This window comes from Oncorhynchus tshawytscha, linkage group LG07, assembly GCF_018296145.1.
Source record: "Oncorhynchus tshawytscha isolate Ot180627B linkage group LG07, Otsh_v2.0, whole genome shotgun sequence".
NCBI lineage: Eukaryota > Metazoa > Chordata > Actinopteri > Salmoniformes > Salmonidae > Oncorhynchus > Oncorhynchus tshawytscha.
This window is the reverse complement of record NC_056435.1, coordinates 57,204,634-57,218,706: the sequence shown is the minus strand read 5'-3', so window position 1 is coordinate 57,218,706 and position 14,073 is coordinate 57,204,634. Positions and strand designations below refer to the sequence as shown.

Sequence of the window (14,073 nt, the reverse complement as noted above, 5' to 3'; positions counted from 1 at the left end):
ACCCTAATTGGTTCTGTAAGTCACTCTGGATAAGTGTCTGCTAAATGACTAAAATGTACAGAGGCCATTAGTCACGCCCCTTGCTCCTCCTGGTTTCCTCTTGCATAATCTACATTTAGGAAATCAGGACTCAACAGTAAAGCCTCCTTAGATGAGATATGATCTTATTGCGCTTTAAAGGTTAGTTCAGGCCTTTTATATTCCAGCTAATTAAGCTTACTTGGGACCATTTTTGATCATTGGTGTTTTATGATTTAAATCATTCAAATCCATTGTAGTGCAGAGAATGTTGTGTGAATGCACTGCTTCACAGTGGGTGTTCCCTTACCTGCAGCTGCAGAGCAGCATCAGAATCCTCATATATTCTGCGTCCCACACCGCTGTTCTCCAGTGCCATCTTTTCCAGGAACTCAAAGTTGACATCCATTCCAAAACCGAGACAGTAGAGTGGGAATTTCTTACCAATGGCTTCCTTTACATTCTTGTGGATCTTTTCCAGGTTGGTCTCACCTGAGGAAAGTGAGATTGGCTTTTATTGTGTTTGTGGTGTGGTGTGGTGTGGTGTGGTGTGGTGTGGTGTGGTGTGTGTGTGTGTACCTGTGGTTGGGTCTCCATCAGTGAGTAGTATAAGGAGGGAGGCTGAGCCCTCTCGTGGGTTTTGGTTTAGCATGGCTGTGCCCTCCAGAACAGCAGCATTGATGTCGGTGGCTAAGAAGAGAAGAGAGAGGACCACACATCTATGTATTAGCTCCTATTGTCACTAACTAGGCTATTGTTCATAGCTCCCATTATTTTACCCTTTTGTGCACTTATTTTATTTTATGTCTACTACCACTATCAAACATGTATCAGTCTTTCTGCAACAGAGTCATCCTTATGTGTGAGGGTGTCTACTACCACTATCAAACATGTATCAGTCTTTCTGCAACAGAGTCATCCTTATGTGTGAGGGTGTCTACTACCACTATCAAACATGTATCAGTCTTTCTGCAACAGAGTCATCCTTATGTGTGAGGGTGTCTACTACTACTATCAAACATGTATCAGTCTTTCTGCAACAGAGCCATCCTTATGTGTGAGGGTGTCTACTACCACTATCAAACATGTATCAGTCTTTCTGCAACAGAGCCATCCTTATGTGTGAGGGTGTCTACTACCACTATCAAACATGTATCAGTCTTTCTGCAACAGAGTCATCCTTATGTGTGAGGGTGTCTACTACCACTATCAAACATGTATCAGTCTTTCTGCAACAGAGCCATCCTTATGTGTGAGGGTGTCTACTACCACTATCAAACATGTATCAGTCTTTCTGCAACAGAGCCATCCTTATGTGTGAGGGTGTCTACTACCACTATCAAACATGTATCAGTCTTTCTGCAACAGAGCCATCCTTATGTGTGAGGGTGTCTACTACCACTATCAAACATGTATCAGTCTTTCTGCAACAGAGCCATCCTTATGTGTGAGAGTGTCTACTACCACTATCAAACATGTATCAGTCTTTCTGCAACAGAGCCATCCTTATGTGTGAGGGTGTCTACTACCACTATCAAACATGTATCAGTCTTTCTGCAACAGAGCCATCCTTATGTGTGAGGGTGTCTACTACCACTATCAAACATGTATCAGTCTTTCTGCAACAGAGCCGTACTTATGTGTGAGGGTGTCTACTACCACTATCAAACATGTATCAGTCTTTCTGCAACAGAGTCATCCTTATGTGTGAGGGTGTCTACTACCACTATCAAACATGTATCAGTCTTTCTGCAACAGAGTCATCCTTATGTGTGAGGGTGTCTACTACCACTATCAGACATGTATCAGTCTTTCTGCAACAGAGTCATCCTTATGTGTGAGGGTGTCTACTACCACTATCAAACATGTATCAGTCTTTACACAACAGAGCCATCCTTATGTGTGAGTGTGTCTACTACCACTATCAAACATGTATCAGTCTTTCTGCAACAGAGCCATCCTTATGTGTGAGGGTGTCTACTACCACTATCAAACATGTATCAGTCTTTCTGCAGCAGAGCCATCCTTATGTGTGAGGGTGTCTACTACCACTATCAAACATGTATCAGTCTTTCTGCAACAGAGCCATCCTTATGTGTGAGGGTGTCTACTACCACTATCAAACATGTATCAGTCTTTCTGCAGCAGAGCCATCCTTATGTGTGAGGGTGTCTACTACCACTATCAAACATGTATCAGTCTTTCTGCAACAGAGCCATCCTTATGTGTGAGGGTGTCTACTACCACTATCAAACATGTATCAGTCTTTCTGCAACAGAGCCATCCTTATGTGTGAGGGTGTCTACTACCACTATCAAACATGTATCAGTCTTTCTGCAACAGAGTCATCCTTATGTGTGAGGGTGTCTACTACCACTATCAAACATGTATCAGTCTTTCTGCAACAGAGTCATCCTTATGTGTGAGGGTGTCTACTACCACTATCAGACATGTATCAGTCTTTCTGCAACAGAGTCATCCTTATGTGTGAGGGTGTCTACTACCACTATCAAACATGTATCAGTCTTTCTGCAACAGAGTCATCCTTATGTGTGAGGGTGTCTACTACCACTATCAAACATGTATCAGTCTTTCTGCAACAGAGTCATCCTTATGTATGAGAGTGTCTACTACCACTATCAAACATGTATCAGTCTTTCTGCAACAGAGTCATCCTTATGTATGAGAGTGTCTACTACCACTATCAAACATGTATCAGTCTTTCTGCAACAGAGTCATCCTTATGTGTGAGGGTGTCTACTACCACTATCAAACATGTATCAGTCTTTCTGCAACAGAGTCATCCTTATGTGTGAGGGTGTCTACTACCACTATCAAACATGTATCAGTCTTTCTGCAACAGAGCCATCCTTATGTGTGAGGGTGTCTACTACCACTATCAAACATGTATCAGTCTTTCTGCAACAGAGCCATCCTTATGTGTGAGGGTGTCTACTACCACTATCAAACATGTATCAGTCTTTCTGCAACAGAGTCATCCTTATGTATGAGAGTGTCTACTACCACTATCAAACATGTATCAGTCTTTCTGCAACAGAGCCATCCTTATGTATGAGAGTGTCTACTACCACTATCAAACATGTATCAGTCTTTCTGCAACAGAGTCATCCTTATGTATGAGAGTGTCTACTACCACTATCAAACATGTATCAGTCTTTCTGCAACAGAGCCATCCTTATGTGTGAGGGTGTCTACTACCACTATCAAACATGTATCAGTCTTTACACAACAGAGCCATCCTTATGTGTGAGGGTGTCTACTACCACTATCAAACATGTATCAGTCTTTCTGCAACAGAGCCATCCTTATGTGTGAGGGTGTCTACTACCACTATCAAACATGTATCAGTCTTTCTGCAACAGAGCCATCCTTATGTGTGAGGGTGTCTACTACCACTATCAAACATGTATCAGTCTTTCTGCAACAGAGCCATCCTTATGTGTGAGGGTGTCTACTACCACTATCAAACATGTATCAGTCTTTCTGCAACAGAGCCATCCTTATGTGTGAGGGTGTCTACTACCACTATCAAACATGTATCAGTCTTTCTGCAACAGAGCCATCCTTATGTGTGAGGGTGTCTACTACTACTATCAAACATGTATCAGTCTTTCTGCAACAGAGTCATCCTTATGTGTGAGGGTGTCTACTACCACTATCAAACATGTATCAGTCTTTCTGCAACAGAGCCATATGTGTGAGGGTGTCTACTACCACTATCAAACATGTATCAGTCTTTCTGCAACAGAGCCATCCTTATGTGTGAGGGTGTCTACTACCACTATCAAACATGTATTAGTCTTTACACAACAGAGCCTTATGTGTGAGGGTGTCTACTACCACTATCAAACATGTATCAGTCTTTTTGCAACAGAGCCATCCTTATGTGTGAGGGTGTCTACTACCACTATCAAACATGTATCAGTCTTTCTGCAACAGAGCCTTATGTGTGAGGGTGTCTACTACCACTATCAAACATGTATCAGTCTTTCTGCAACAGAGCCATCCTTATGTGTGAGGGTGTCTACTACCACTATCAAACATGTATCAGTCTTTCTGCAACAGAGCCATCCTTATGTGTGAGAGTGTCTACTACCACTATCAAACATGTATCAGTCTTTCTGCAACAGAGCCATCCTTATGTGTGAGGGTGTCTACTACCACTATCAAACATGTATCAGTCTTTCTGCAACAGAGCCATCCTTATGTGTGAGGGTGTCTACTACCACTATCAAACATGTATCAGTCTTTCTGCAGCAGATCCATCCTTATGTGTGAGGGTGTCTACTACTACTATCAAACATGTATCAGTCTTTCTGCAACAGAGCCATCCTTATGTGTGAGGGTGTCTACTACCACTATCAAACATGTATCAGTCTTTCTGCAGCAGATCCATCCTTATGTGTGAGTGTGTCTACTACCACTATCAAACATGTATCAGTCTTTACACAACAGAGCCATCCTTATGTGTGAGGGTGTCTACTACCACTATCAAACATGTATCAGTCTTTCTGCAGCAGATCCATCCTTATGTGTGAGTGTGTCTACTACCACTATCAAACATGTATCAGTCTTTCTGCAACAGAGCCATCCTTATGTGTGAGTGTGTCTACTACCACTATCAAACATGTATCAGTCTTTCTGCAACAGAGCCATCCTTATGTGTGAGGGTGTCTACTACCACTATCAAACATGTATCAGTCTTTCTGCAACAGAGCCATCCTTATGTGTGAGGGTGTCTACTACCACTATCAAACATGTATCAGTCTTTCTGCAGCAGAGCCATCCTTATGTGTGAGGGTGTCTACTACCACTACTATCAAACATGTATCAGTCTTTCCACAACAGAGCCATCCTTATGTGTGAGGGTGTCTACTACCACTACTATCAAACATGTATCAGTCTTTCTGCAACAGAGCCATCCTTATGTGTGAGGGTGTCTACTACCACTATCAAACATGTATCAGTCTTTCTGCAACAGAGCCATCCTTATGTGTGAGGGTGTCTACTACCACTATCAAACATGTATCAGTCTTTCTGCAACAGAGCCATCCTTATGTGTGAGGGTGTCTACTACCACTATCAAACATGTATCAGTCTTTCTGCAACAGAGCCATCCTTATGTGTGAGGGTGTCTACTACCACTATCAAACATGTATCAGTCTTTCTGCAACAGAGCCATCCTTATGTGTGAGGGTGTCTACTACCACTATCAAACATGTATCAGTCTTTCTGCAACAGAGCCATCCTTATGTGTGAGGGTGTCTACTACCACTATCAAACATGTATCAGTCTTTCTGCAACAGAGCCATCCTTATGTGTGAGGGTGTCTACTACCACTATCAAACATGTATCAGTCTTTCTGCAACAGAGCCATCCTTATGTGTGAGAGTGTCTACTACCACTATCAAACATGTATCAGTCTTTCTGCAACAGAGCCATCCTTATGTGTGAGAGTGTCTACTACCACTATCAAACATGTATCAGTCTTTCTGCAACAGAGCCATCCTTATGTGTGAGAGTGTCTACTACCACTATCAAACATGTATCAGTCTTTCTGCAACAGAGCCATCCTTATGTGTGAGAGTGTCTACTACCACTATCAAACATGTATCAGTCTTTGCACAACAGAGCCATCTTTGTGTGAGAGTGTCTACTACCACTATCAAACATGTATCAGTCTTTCTGCAACAGAGCCATCCTTATGTGTGAGAGTGTCTACTACCACTATCAAACATGTATCAGTCTTTCTGCAACAGAGCCATCCTTATGTGTGAGGGTGCGTGTGCATGATAGTGATATAAAACATATGTCATAGTTTCCTTTTTCATGATCGCCATCAGCATACCACCCTGCATACCACTGCTGGCTTGCTTCTGAAGCTAAGCAGGGTTGGTACTGGTCAGTTCCTGGATGGGACACCAGATGCTGCTGGAAGTGGTGTTGGAGGGCCAGTAGGAGGCACTCTTTCCTCTGGTCTAAAAAAAATATCCCAATGCCCCATGGCAGTGATTGGGGACACTACCTTGTGTAGGGTGCCGTCTTTCGGATGGGACGTTAAACTGGTGTCCTGACTCTCTGAGGTCATTAAAGATCCCATAGCACTTATTGTAAGAGTAGGGGTGTTAACCCTGGTGTCCTGGCTAAATTCCCATTAAGGCCCTCAAACCATCAGGGTCACCTAATAATCCCCAGTTTACAATTGGCTCATTCATCCCCCTCCTCTCCCCTGTAACTATTCCCCAGGTTGTTGCTGCAAATGAGAATGTGTTCTCAGTCAACTTACCTGGTAAAATAATAAATGAAAATAAAAAATGATCACAATCACAATCTTGTGAAACATGATTGTTCCCCAACAGCTGTCCCTCAACCATTCAAGTCCCCTCAGAAGAAGAAAACAATTAATTCCATTCCCAATGCACCAACAACCAAGAGAATGAAAAAAGGAAAAGACAGAAACAAACAATTCAAAAAATAAATAAATAAATTTAAAACAAAGGACAACTGAAATCATAACAGAAATGCCTACTTTATATGTTTGTGTGCATGTCTGGCACTATTGCATGTACTGTATGTGTGTGTTTATTTGAATGAGAGTGTGTGTATATGCATGTGTACAAACACCTGCACAGCCTCAGCCTCAGGGAATCTGGCATTAGTTGTAAAAACACTGCCACTTAGTGTCATTCAAATATGCTTTTATTATGTTTTATTTTGACTTTTTTTCCCCCCTTTATCTTTTGACCATCATTCTCTCTCACACACAGCAGCTCCACTCCCACTTGTCTCCAATTCCACATACCAACCCTCAGCTTCCCTCAGCCCATCCCATCATTCTCTCTCTCACACAGCAACTCCACTCCCACTTGTCTCCAATTTCACATACCAACCCTCAGCTTCCCTCAGCCCATCCCATCTATCTCTGCTGGCCACCCACTTCGTGTTTCTACGCAACACATATCTTTCAACTATGCTATGATGTTTAAGGCACAATTTCAATCTATCTAATCGACTAGAATCTACAGATTTTTGTGCACTTTTGATTTGTTTACACAGCCACCCCAAGAACCCAAATCTGATTATCTTTCTATATCCAATGTTTTTTTCTGACTGTCCATTACTTGTCACACTACCTTTAAAAATCTTTGGGTGGTTGTCATGGTAATGGCAGGTCATGTGCAAAACAGAAAACACTTCAGTTGAACCAAATCTGTTCTAAACCAAATCTACATATGGAGATGGTATAAATCAGAAGTTAAATGATGGGATACCATGTGGTTATCGCTGTTTACACATTAGGAAATATGAATTGGGCTGCCTGTGTAAACGCAGACTAAGTCTTACAAAATTATGATACACTGTAATTGTACTTTTGGCTTTGGAAACTTTTGAAAATAGGGAAGAGGATTAAGTAAGTAAGTAATAAATTGTACCTCCTCTGTCTCGAATGTGTCGTGCAAAGCTCTTGGCAGCCTCCAGGTTTTCCTGGTTGGCCGGCAGCAGCTCCTTCTTCCAGGCAGACACAGTGTAGTCGAAGGTGATCAGACCAAAGTGGTCGTCCTCCACCAGGTCTACCAGGATCTTCAACAAGGCCTGACGGGTCTGACAGTGCATCCAATCAAAATGAACCAATCAACCAATCAAAATTAATTGTTACATGCATTAAATAGAAAAATGTGTACAATGCTCAACCGTTAAGCCTTTAGCGGCATTACAGCAGGCAACACATTCAAACACACAAACAAACCTGCTTCATTTTCCTCCCATGCATGGAGCCACTCCGATCGATGATGAACACTACATTCTTTGGTATGCGTGGTAGGTCACTGGGAGCAAAGTGATGGACAAAATACCCTTTTGACTCCTGAATAGAGAATCAGAGATAGTGATTAAATGACAGAAATAAAGAAATGAATGACACGATTAGAGTGAGATAAGTGTACCTTGAGCTCTCCCATGGATGTGTTCCTGTGGACGTCATAGACAATGACCAGGTCTCCGTTCAGGCCCTGTTCTCCACAGCTGTCACACTGACTCTGCTGCTCCTTGCTTGGGTAGAAATGTACCCAGGCCTGCGGAGATGGTGGTAGTTTAGGCTTCTGCTTTTAAAAATACAGCCTAATTTAGCTTGCCTCAGCATGAGATCATTCATTTTAGAATTAACATGCACAGATGTGTGACAATGACATGGGTGCGAAGAATAGGGTTTGAATTTATGCCATCAAATTGTACAATGTTTTGAATTGAATACATTTGAAGGTGTCAATCCCCTTGGTTCATCTTCATGTGATATATGTTATGTATTGACTGGACATGTTCAGACCAGAGCATGCGCAGACCAGCTGGCTGGTGTGTTTACAGACATACTGTATTCAATCTCTCCCTGTCCCAGTCTGATGTCCCCACATGCTTCAAGGTGGCCACCATTTTTCCTTTACCCAAGAATGCAAAGGTAACTGAACTATTGCCCCGTAGCACTCACTTCTGTCATCATGAAGTGCTTTGAGAGACTAGTGAAGGATCACCTCTACCTTACCTGCCACCCTAGACCCACTTCAATTTGCTTACCGCCACAATAGATCCACAGATGATACATGATCGGCAACACACTGCACACTGCCCTATCCCATATAGATAAGAGGAATACCTATGTAAGAATGCTTTTCACTGACTATAGCTCAGTTTTCAACACCATAGTACCCTCCAAGCTCATCATTAAGCTTGAGGCCCTGGGTCTGAATCCCGCCCTGTGCAATTGGGTCCTAGACTTCCTGACGTGTAGGAAACAACACCTCCACTTCGCTGATCCTCAACACTGGGGCCCCACAAGGGTGTGTGCTCAGCCCCCTCACCCATGAATGCGTGGCCAAGCACGCCTCCAACTCAATCATCAAGTTTGCAGACGACACAACAGTAGTGGGCTTGATTACCAACAACAACGAGACGGCCTACAGGTAGGAGGTGAGGGCTCTGGGTGTGTGGTGCCAGGAAAATAACCTCTCAGTCAACATCAACAAAACAAAGGAGATGATCATGGACTTCAGGAAACAGCAGAGGTAGCACCCCCTATCCACATTGACAGGACCGCAGTGGAGAAGGTGGAAAGTTTCAAGTTCCTCGGCTCACAATTGAGAGCATCCTGTCGGGTTGTATCATCGCCTGGTACGGCAAATGCACCGCCTGCAACCGCAAGGCTCTCCAGAGGGTGGTGTGTTCTGCACAACACATCACCGGGGGCAAACTACCTGCCCTCTAGGACACCTACAGCACCCAATGTCACAGGAAGGCCAAAAAGATCATCAAAGACATCAACCATCCGAGCCACTACCTGTTCACCCCACTATCATCCAGAAGGCGAGGTCAGTATAGGTGCATCAATGCTGGGACCGAGGGACTGAAAAACAACTTCTATCTCAAAGCTGTTAAATTTCCATCACTAGCACAGAGAGGCTGCTGCCTATTTACACAGACTTGAAATCACTGGCCACTTTAAAAAATGTAACACTAGTCTCTTTTATAATGCACTACAATAATGTTCACATATCTTGCATTACTCATCTCATATGTACTGTATATACTGTATTCTATGCTATTTCACTGTATCTAAGTCTATCCCTCTCTGACATTGCTCGTCCATATATTTATATATTCTTAATTCCATTCCTTTACTTAGATTTGTGTGTATTGGGTATATGTTGTAAAATTGTTAGATGTTACTTGTTAAATATTACTGCACTGTCGGAGCGAGAAACACAAGCATTTTGCTACACCCACAATAACATCTGCTAAACACCTGTATGTGACCGATAAAACTTGATTTGATTTCACATGTTCTTTTGGTTAGCTCTACATTACTCTGTTGTGGACTACCTCACTAGAAGCGTGTGTTTTGGTGATGGCATTAGCCAGCTCTTTGGTGCTCAGCCCTCCTTTAATCTCCAGGAAGTTAATGCCTGGTCGCTCATTGATGTACACGTCAATCTGTCCATAAGGAAGAGAAGGAAAACATCACATCAACCCTTATGAGCACTATCCACCTGATTTCACTAGGATGAGTATTACTGTGCGGTGCATTCGGAAAGTATTCAAGCACCTTGACTTTTTCCACATTTTGTTACATTGCAGCCTTAAAATTGCTGATATATATTAAAAAAATATCAATAGAAACACATTACCAAATAATGACAAATATCCAAAAATGGAAATATCACATTTACATAAGTATTCAGACCCTTTACTCAGTCCTTTGTTGAAGCACCTTTGGCAGGTATTACAGCCTCGAATCTTGTTGGGTATGGGGCTTGGCACACCTGTATTTGGGGAGTTTCTCCCATTCTTCTCTGTAGATCCTTTCAAGCTCTGTCAGGTTGGATGGGGAGCATTGCTGAACAGCTATTTTCAGGTCTCTCCAGAGATGTTAGATCAGGTTCTAGTCTGGGCTCTGGCTGGGCCACTGGCAAGGACATTCAGAGACTTGTTCCGAAATCACTCCTGCATTGACTTGGCTGTGTGCTTAGGGTCGTTGTCCTGTTGGAATGTGAACCTACGCTCCAGTCTGAGGTCCTGAGCGCTCTGGAGCAGGTTTTCATCAAGGATCTCTGTACTTTGCACCATTCATCTTTCCATTGATCCTGACTAGTCTCCCAGTCCCTGATGCTGAAAAACATCCCCACAGCATGATGCTGCCACCACTATGCTTCACCATAAGGATAGTGTCAGGTTTCCTCCAGATGTGATGCTTGGCATTCAGCCAAATAGTGTAATCTTGGTTTCAGACCAGAAAATCTTGTTTCTCATGGTCTGAGTCCTTTAGGTGCCTTTTGGCAAACTCCAAGTGGGCTGTCATGTGCCTTTTACTGTGGAGTGGCTTCCGACTGGCAACTCTACCACAATGGCCTGATTGGTGGAGTGCTGCAGAGATACTTCTCCTTCTGGAATGTTCTCCCATCTCCACAGAGGAATTCCATCAGCGTGACCATCGGGTTCTTGGTCACCTCCCTGACCAAGGCCCTTCTTCCCAATTGCTCAGTTTGGCGGGGAGGCCAGCTCTAAGTAGAGTCTTAATGGTTCCAAACCTCTTCCATTTAAGAATGATTGAGGCCATTGTGTTCTTGGGGACCTTCAATGCTCAAGACATTTTTTGGTACCCTTCCCCAGATCTGTGCCTTGACACAACCCTATCTCTGAGCTCTACGGACAATTCATGGCTTGGTTTTGCTCTGACTTGTACTGTCAACTGTGGGAACTTATATAGACAGGTGTGTGCCTTTCCAAATCATGTCCAATCAATTGAATTTACCACAGGTGGAGTCCAATCAATTTGTAAAAACATCTCAAGGATGATCAATGTAAATAGAATGTACCTGAGCTCAATTTTGAGTCTCATAGCAAAGGGTCTGAATACTTATGTAAATAAGGTATTTCTGCCAAAATTTCTAAAAAACTTTTTTTTTAACTTTGTCATTATGGGGTATTGTGTGTAGATTGATGAGTGAAAAAATCATTTAATACATTTTAGAATATGGCCGTAATGTATCAAAATGTGGAACAAGAGAAATGGTCTAAATACTTCCCGAATGCACTGTATGCACATGAGTACATGCCTTGATAATGCTAATGCTCTCACCTTGAAGTCAGCGACAGGCTGCATGGGTCGAGCGTGGATCAGCAGTTCGTACTTGCCCAGTCGGCGTTTCAGCAGCTCCTCATACGTCAGTTCAAAGGTGACCTTACTGAGAGCGGCCACAGTCACAGACGTCTTAAACTCCTCAAGGGTCCTCCCCACAGAACTGAGGAGACATATAGAGACAGTCTAGCACACACCAACACGCACATACTGTAGACACTAGACAGAGACGAACAGAGGTGTCCCCCTCGGTAGCAGAGAGAAAAATGTGTAGTTTTAAAGTTAATTTCGTTAAATTCTACGCATTTTTGCCATTGATCTTAGAGAACATTTTTCAGTTTTAAAGCAAATTGTCTGCAAACATTTTGTCGTCTGGCTAAGAGAAGATGTTGCTGTTTTAAAATGAATTTCCTTCAATTCTACAAATTTTTACGATGGGGGAGAGAATATTTTATTTTATTTAGGCAAATTAGCTGGCTAACGCATTGATCCTGCTTTGTAGTATACCAAGATATAGTGGTAAAAAGATAGATGGGAAAACTCGGATTGCCGGTCACAGCGAAAAAGTAGCACTCCCTATACTTGCAATGCATTTCTTCTCAAAAGGTGGGTAAACTGTGTTTACTTGCATTTACCCTCCACTATACCACTGACCCCTATTGGTAATTGAGTGACTGTCAGTGACTTACATAATAGGAAAACTGTTGATGCACTACCAAACTTTGAAATTGAACCTTGTGTCGTCTACTACTCTAACGCTCAACAGTAAGTTGATACCATGACTGAGTTCCACAAACAAGTGGCCACTTATGTCCCATATTGGCTAGGGCCGGACCTGCAGACACCCACACACACACCTGACTATGCCAGCGCTTTGGCCACGAGACACTGCCTGAGTGTATTGCTGCTGAGCCTCCTCCTTCTGTTTCACAACCCCATCATACGTCTGGCCCTCAATGGTCCTGAGGAAGAGAGAGTTTATGTGCAAACATTTGTGTAAGCTATTTGTAAGACAGTAGAGTTATCTGCTCAGGCTCAATAGGGATACATTCATGTAGACCCACATTTTGAATTTACTGATGAAGGCCATCTTGGGAATTTTGACATGGAATTCTATTTCCTGTGACTGGTCCATCCGATTGGCCACACGACTGGTGATAATAGTGGTCGCATAGCGACTGGTCACTGTGGAGTTGACGTGAAAGCTGTAGATGTCCCAGTCCCTGTTCTATAAAGGATCAGGAAACACCATCAGCACTGTTTACTGTCAGACAACATTTGAATACAGATGTAGACTTTTTTTTCACACAGTGTTAGCAGTGCAATTTCTCAAATTAAATGCTTAAATACTAAATTGAAATTCCAATTTAGCATTTAAGCATTGCATTTATCAATACTCATTCCAAATTACATTTATTGATTGGGATGCAAAAAGGATTAATGCAATTTAGCGTTTAAGAGTTACATTTTAAAATTAGCAATGATACCCCTCCATAATACTGTGGCATGCTGTGGCATGACTCAAGTCACACACACACACGCGCGAGCACCCACACACACATAAGCAATCGCACCATTTACGAATGAATAATAACCAGTAGAACTCAAGATTAGTATATCTGAAACCTGATTGAGCTCGGACTGGTTACACCTACATGTTTGTTTGACTGCATTCTAGACTCATGCACTCTCGAAAGAGAAAAAGGTGTTGACCAGTCGGTCTGTCACCCCAGACGTGATATGATAACATGTTGCTGTTTGTATACCTAGGAGACATGGTGCACTCTATCTGTTTTGGGCTGATAGGACGGTTTAGGGAAACAGCAACCAGGACAACCGTAGACTTGTCTAAGTCTATCACAGTATAGCTCAATCTAACCCCTAAAACTTGAGGGGATCTTGAGCTCTCCAACCTTGTGCTCTCTGCACATCCAAAACTGTAGTCAAAAGACACATCTGAACTGATGTAACCCCACAAAAACACACAGTCAATCACATGCATGCTAATCAACACAACATAACACAATATAATCCCTGACAGAGTGCCCTCCCCCTTGTGACCCTGTGTCCTGTGCGTGACCCTACTGTACCTTATTGGCCATTGCTGTGGTAACGCAGGCCAGCACCAGTCCAAGAAGGCCGACTCGTACTGTGACTCCCTCCATCATGACCTCAGCAGAAATGAAACCCCACAAAACACACACAGCCTTTTAAAGAGGAGCACAGTATGCTATTGGCCAGCAACCAGAGAGCAGGGGCGTCCTTTCAGCTAACCTAGGGTATGGCAAAGTGATTAAGGGAAGTTAGAGGTAGTTTTGTGAGCCAATGCTAAGTAGCGTTAGTAAAATGACTGTAAGTCCATGGGTATCTTCATTGCGCTAACGCTAAATAGCAATGGCTTGCGAAAC

The 14,073-nt window shown here is 42.8% G+C and overlaps 1 protein-coding gene across 1 annotated transcript in view; it reads right to left on the bottom strand.

Annotated features, from left to right (window-relative positions):
- LOC112254915 (inter-alpha-trypsin inhibitor heavy chain H3) overlaps window positions 1-13,847 on the bottom strand; it is a 50,359-nt gene extending 36,512 nt beyond the window's left edge. Inside the window, exons 1-10 of the mRNA XM_024427875.1 lie at window positions 13,756-13,847; window positions 12,730-12,893; window positions 12,523-12,627; window positions 11,666-11,828; window positions 9,910-10,020; window positions 7,983-8,111; window positions 7,787-7,903; window positions 7,473-7,641; window positions 598-708; window positions 329-510 (exon numbers count right to left, since the gene is read on the bottom strand). Coding sequence (XP_024283643.1) covers window positions 329-510; window positions 598-708; window positions 7,473-7,641; window positions 7,787-7,903; window positions 7,983-8,111; window positions 9,910-10,020; window positions 11,666-11,828; window positions 12,523-12,627; window positions 12,730-12,893; window positions 13,756-13,833 — 1,329 coding nt within the window. The 5' untranslated portion in view covers window positions 13,834-13,847. The remainder of the gene's footprint in view (window positions 1-328; window positions 511-597; window positions 709-7,472; window positions 7,642-7,786; window positions 7,904-7,982; window positions 8,112-9,909; window positions 10,021-11,665; window positions 11,829-12,522; window positions 12,628-12,729; window positions 12,894-13,755) is intronic.
- Window positions 13,848-14,073: the final 226 nt, after the last annotated feature.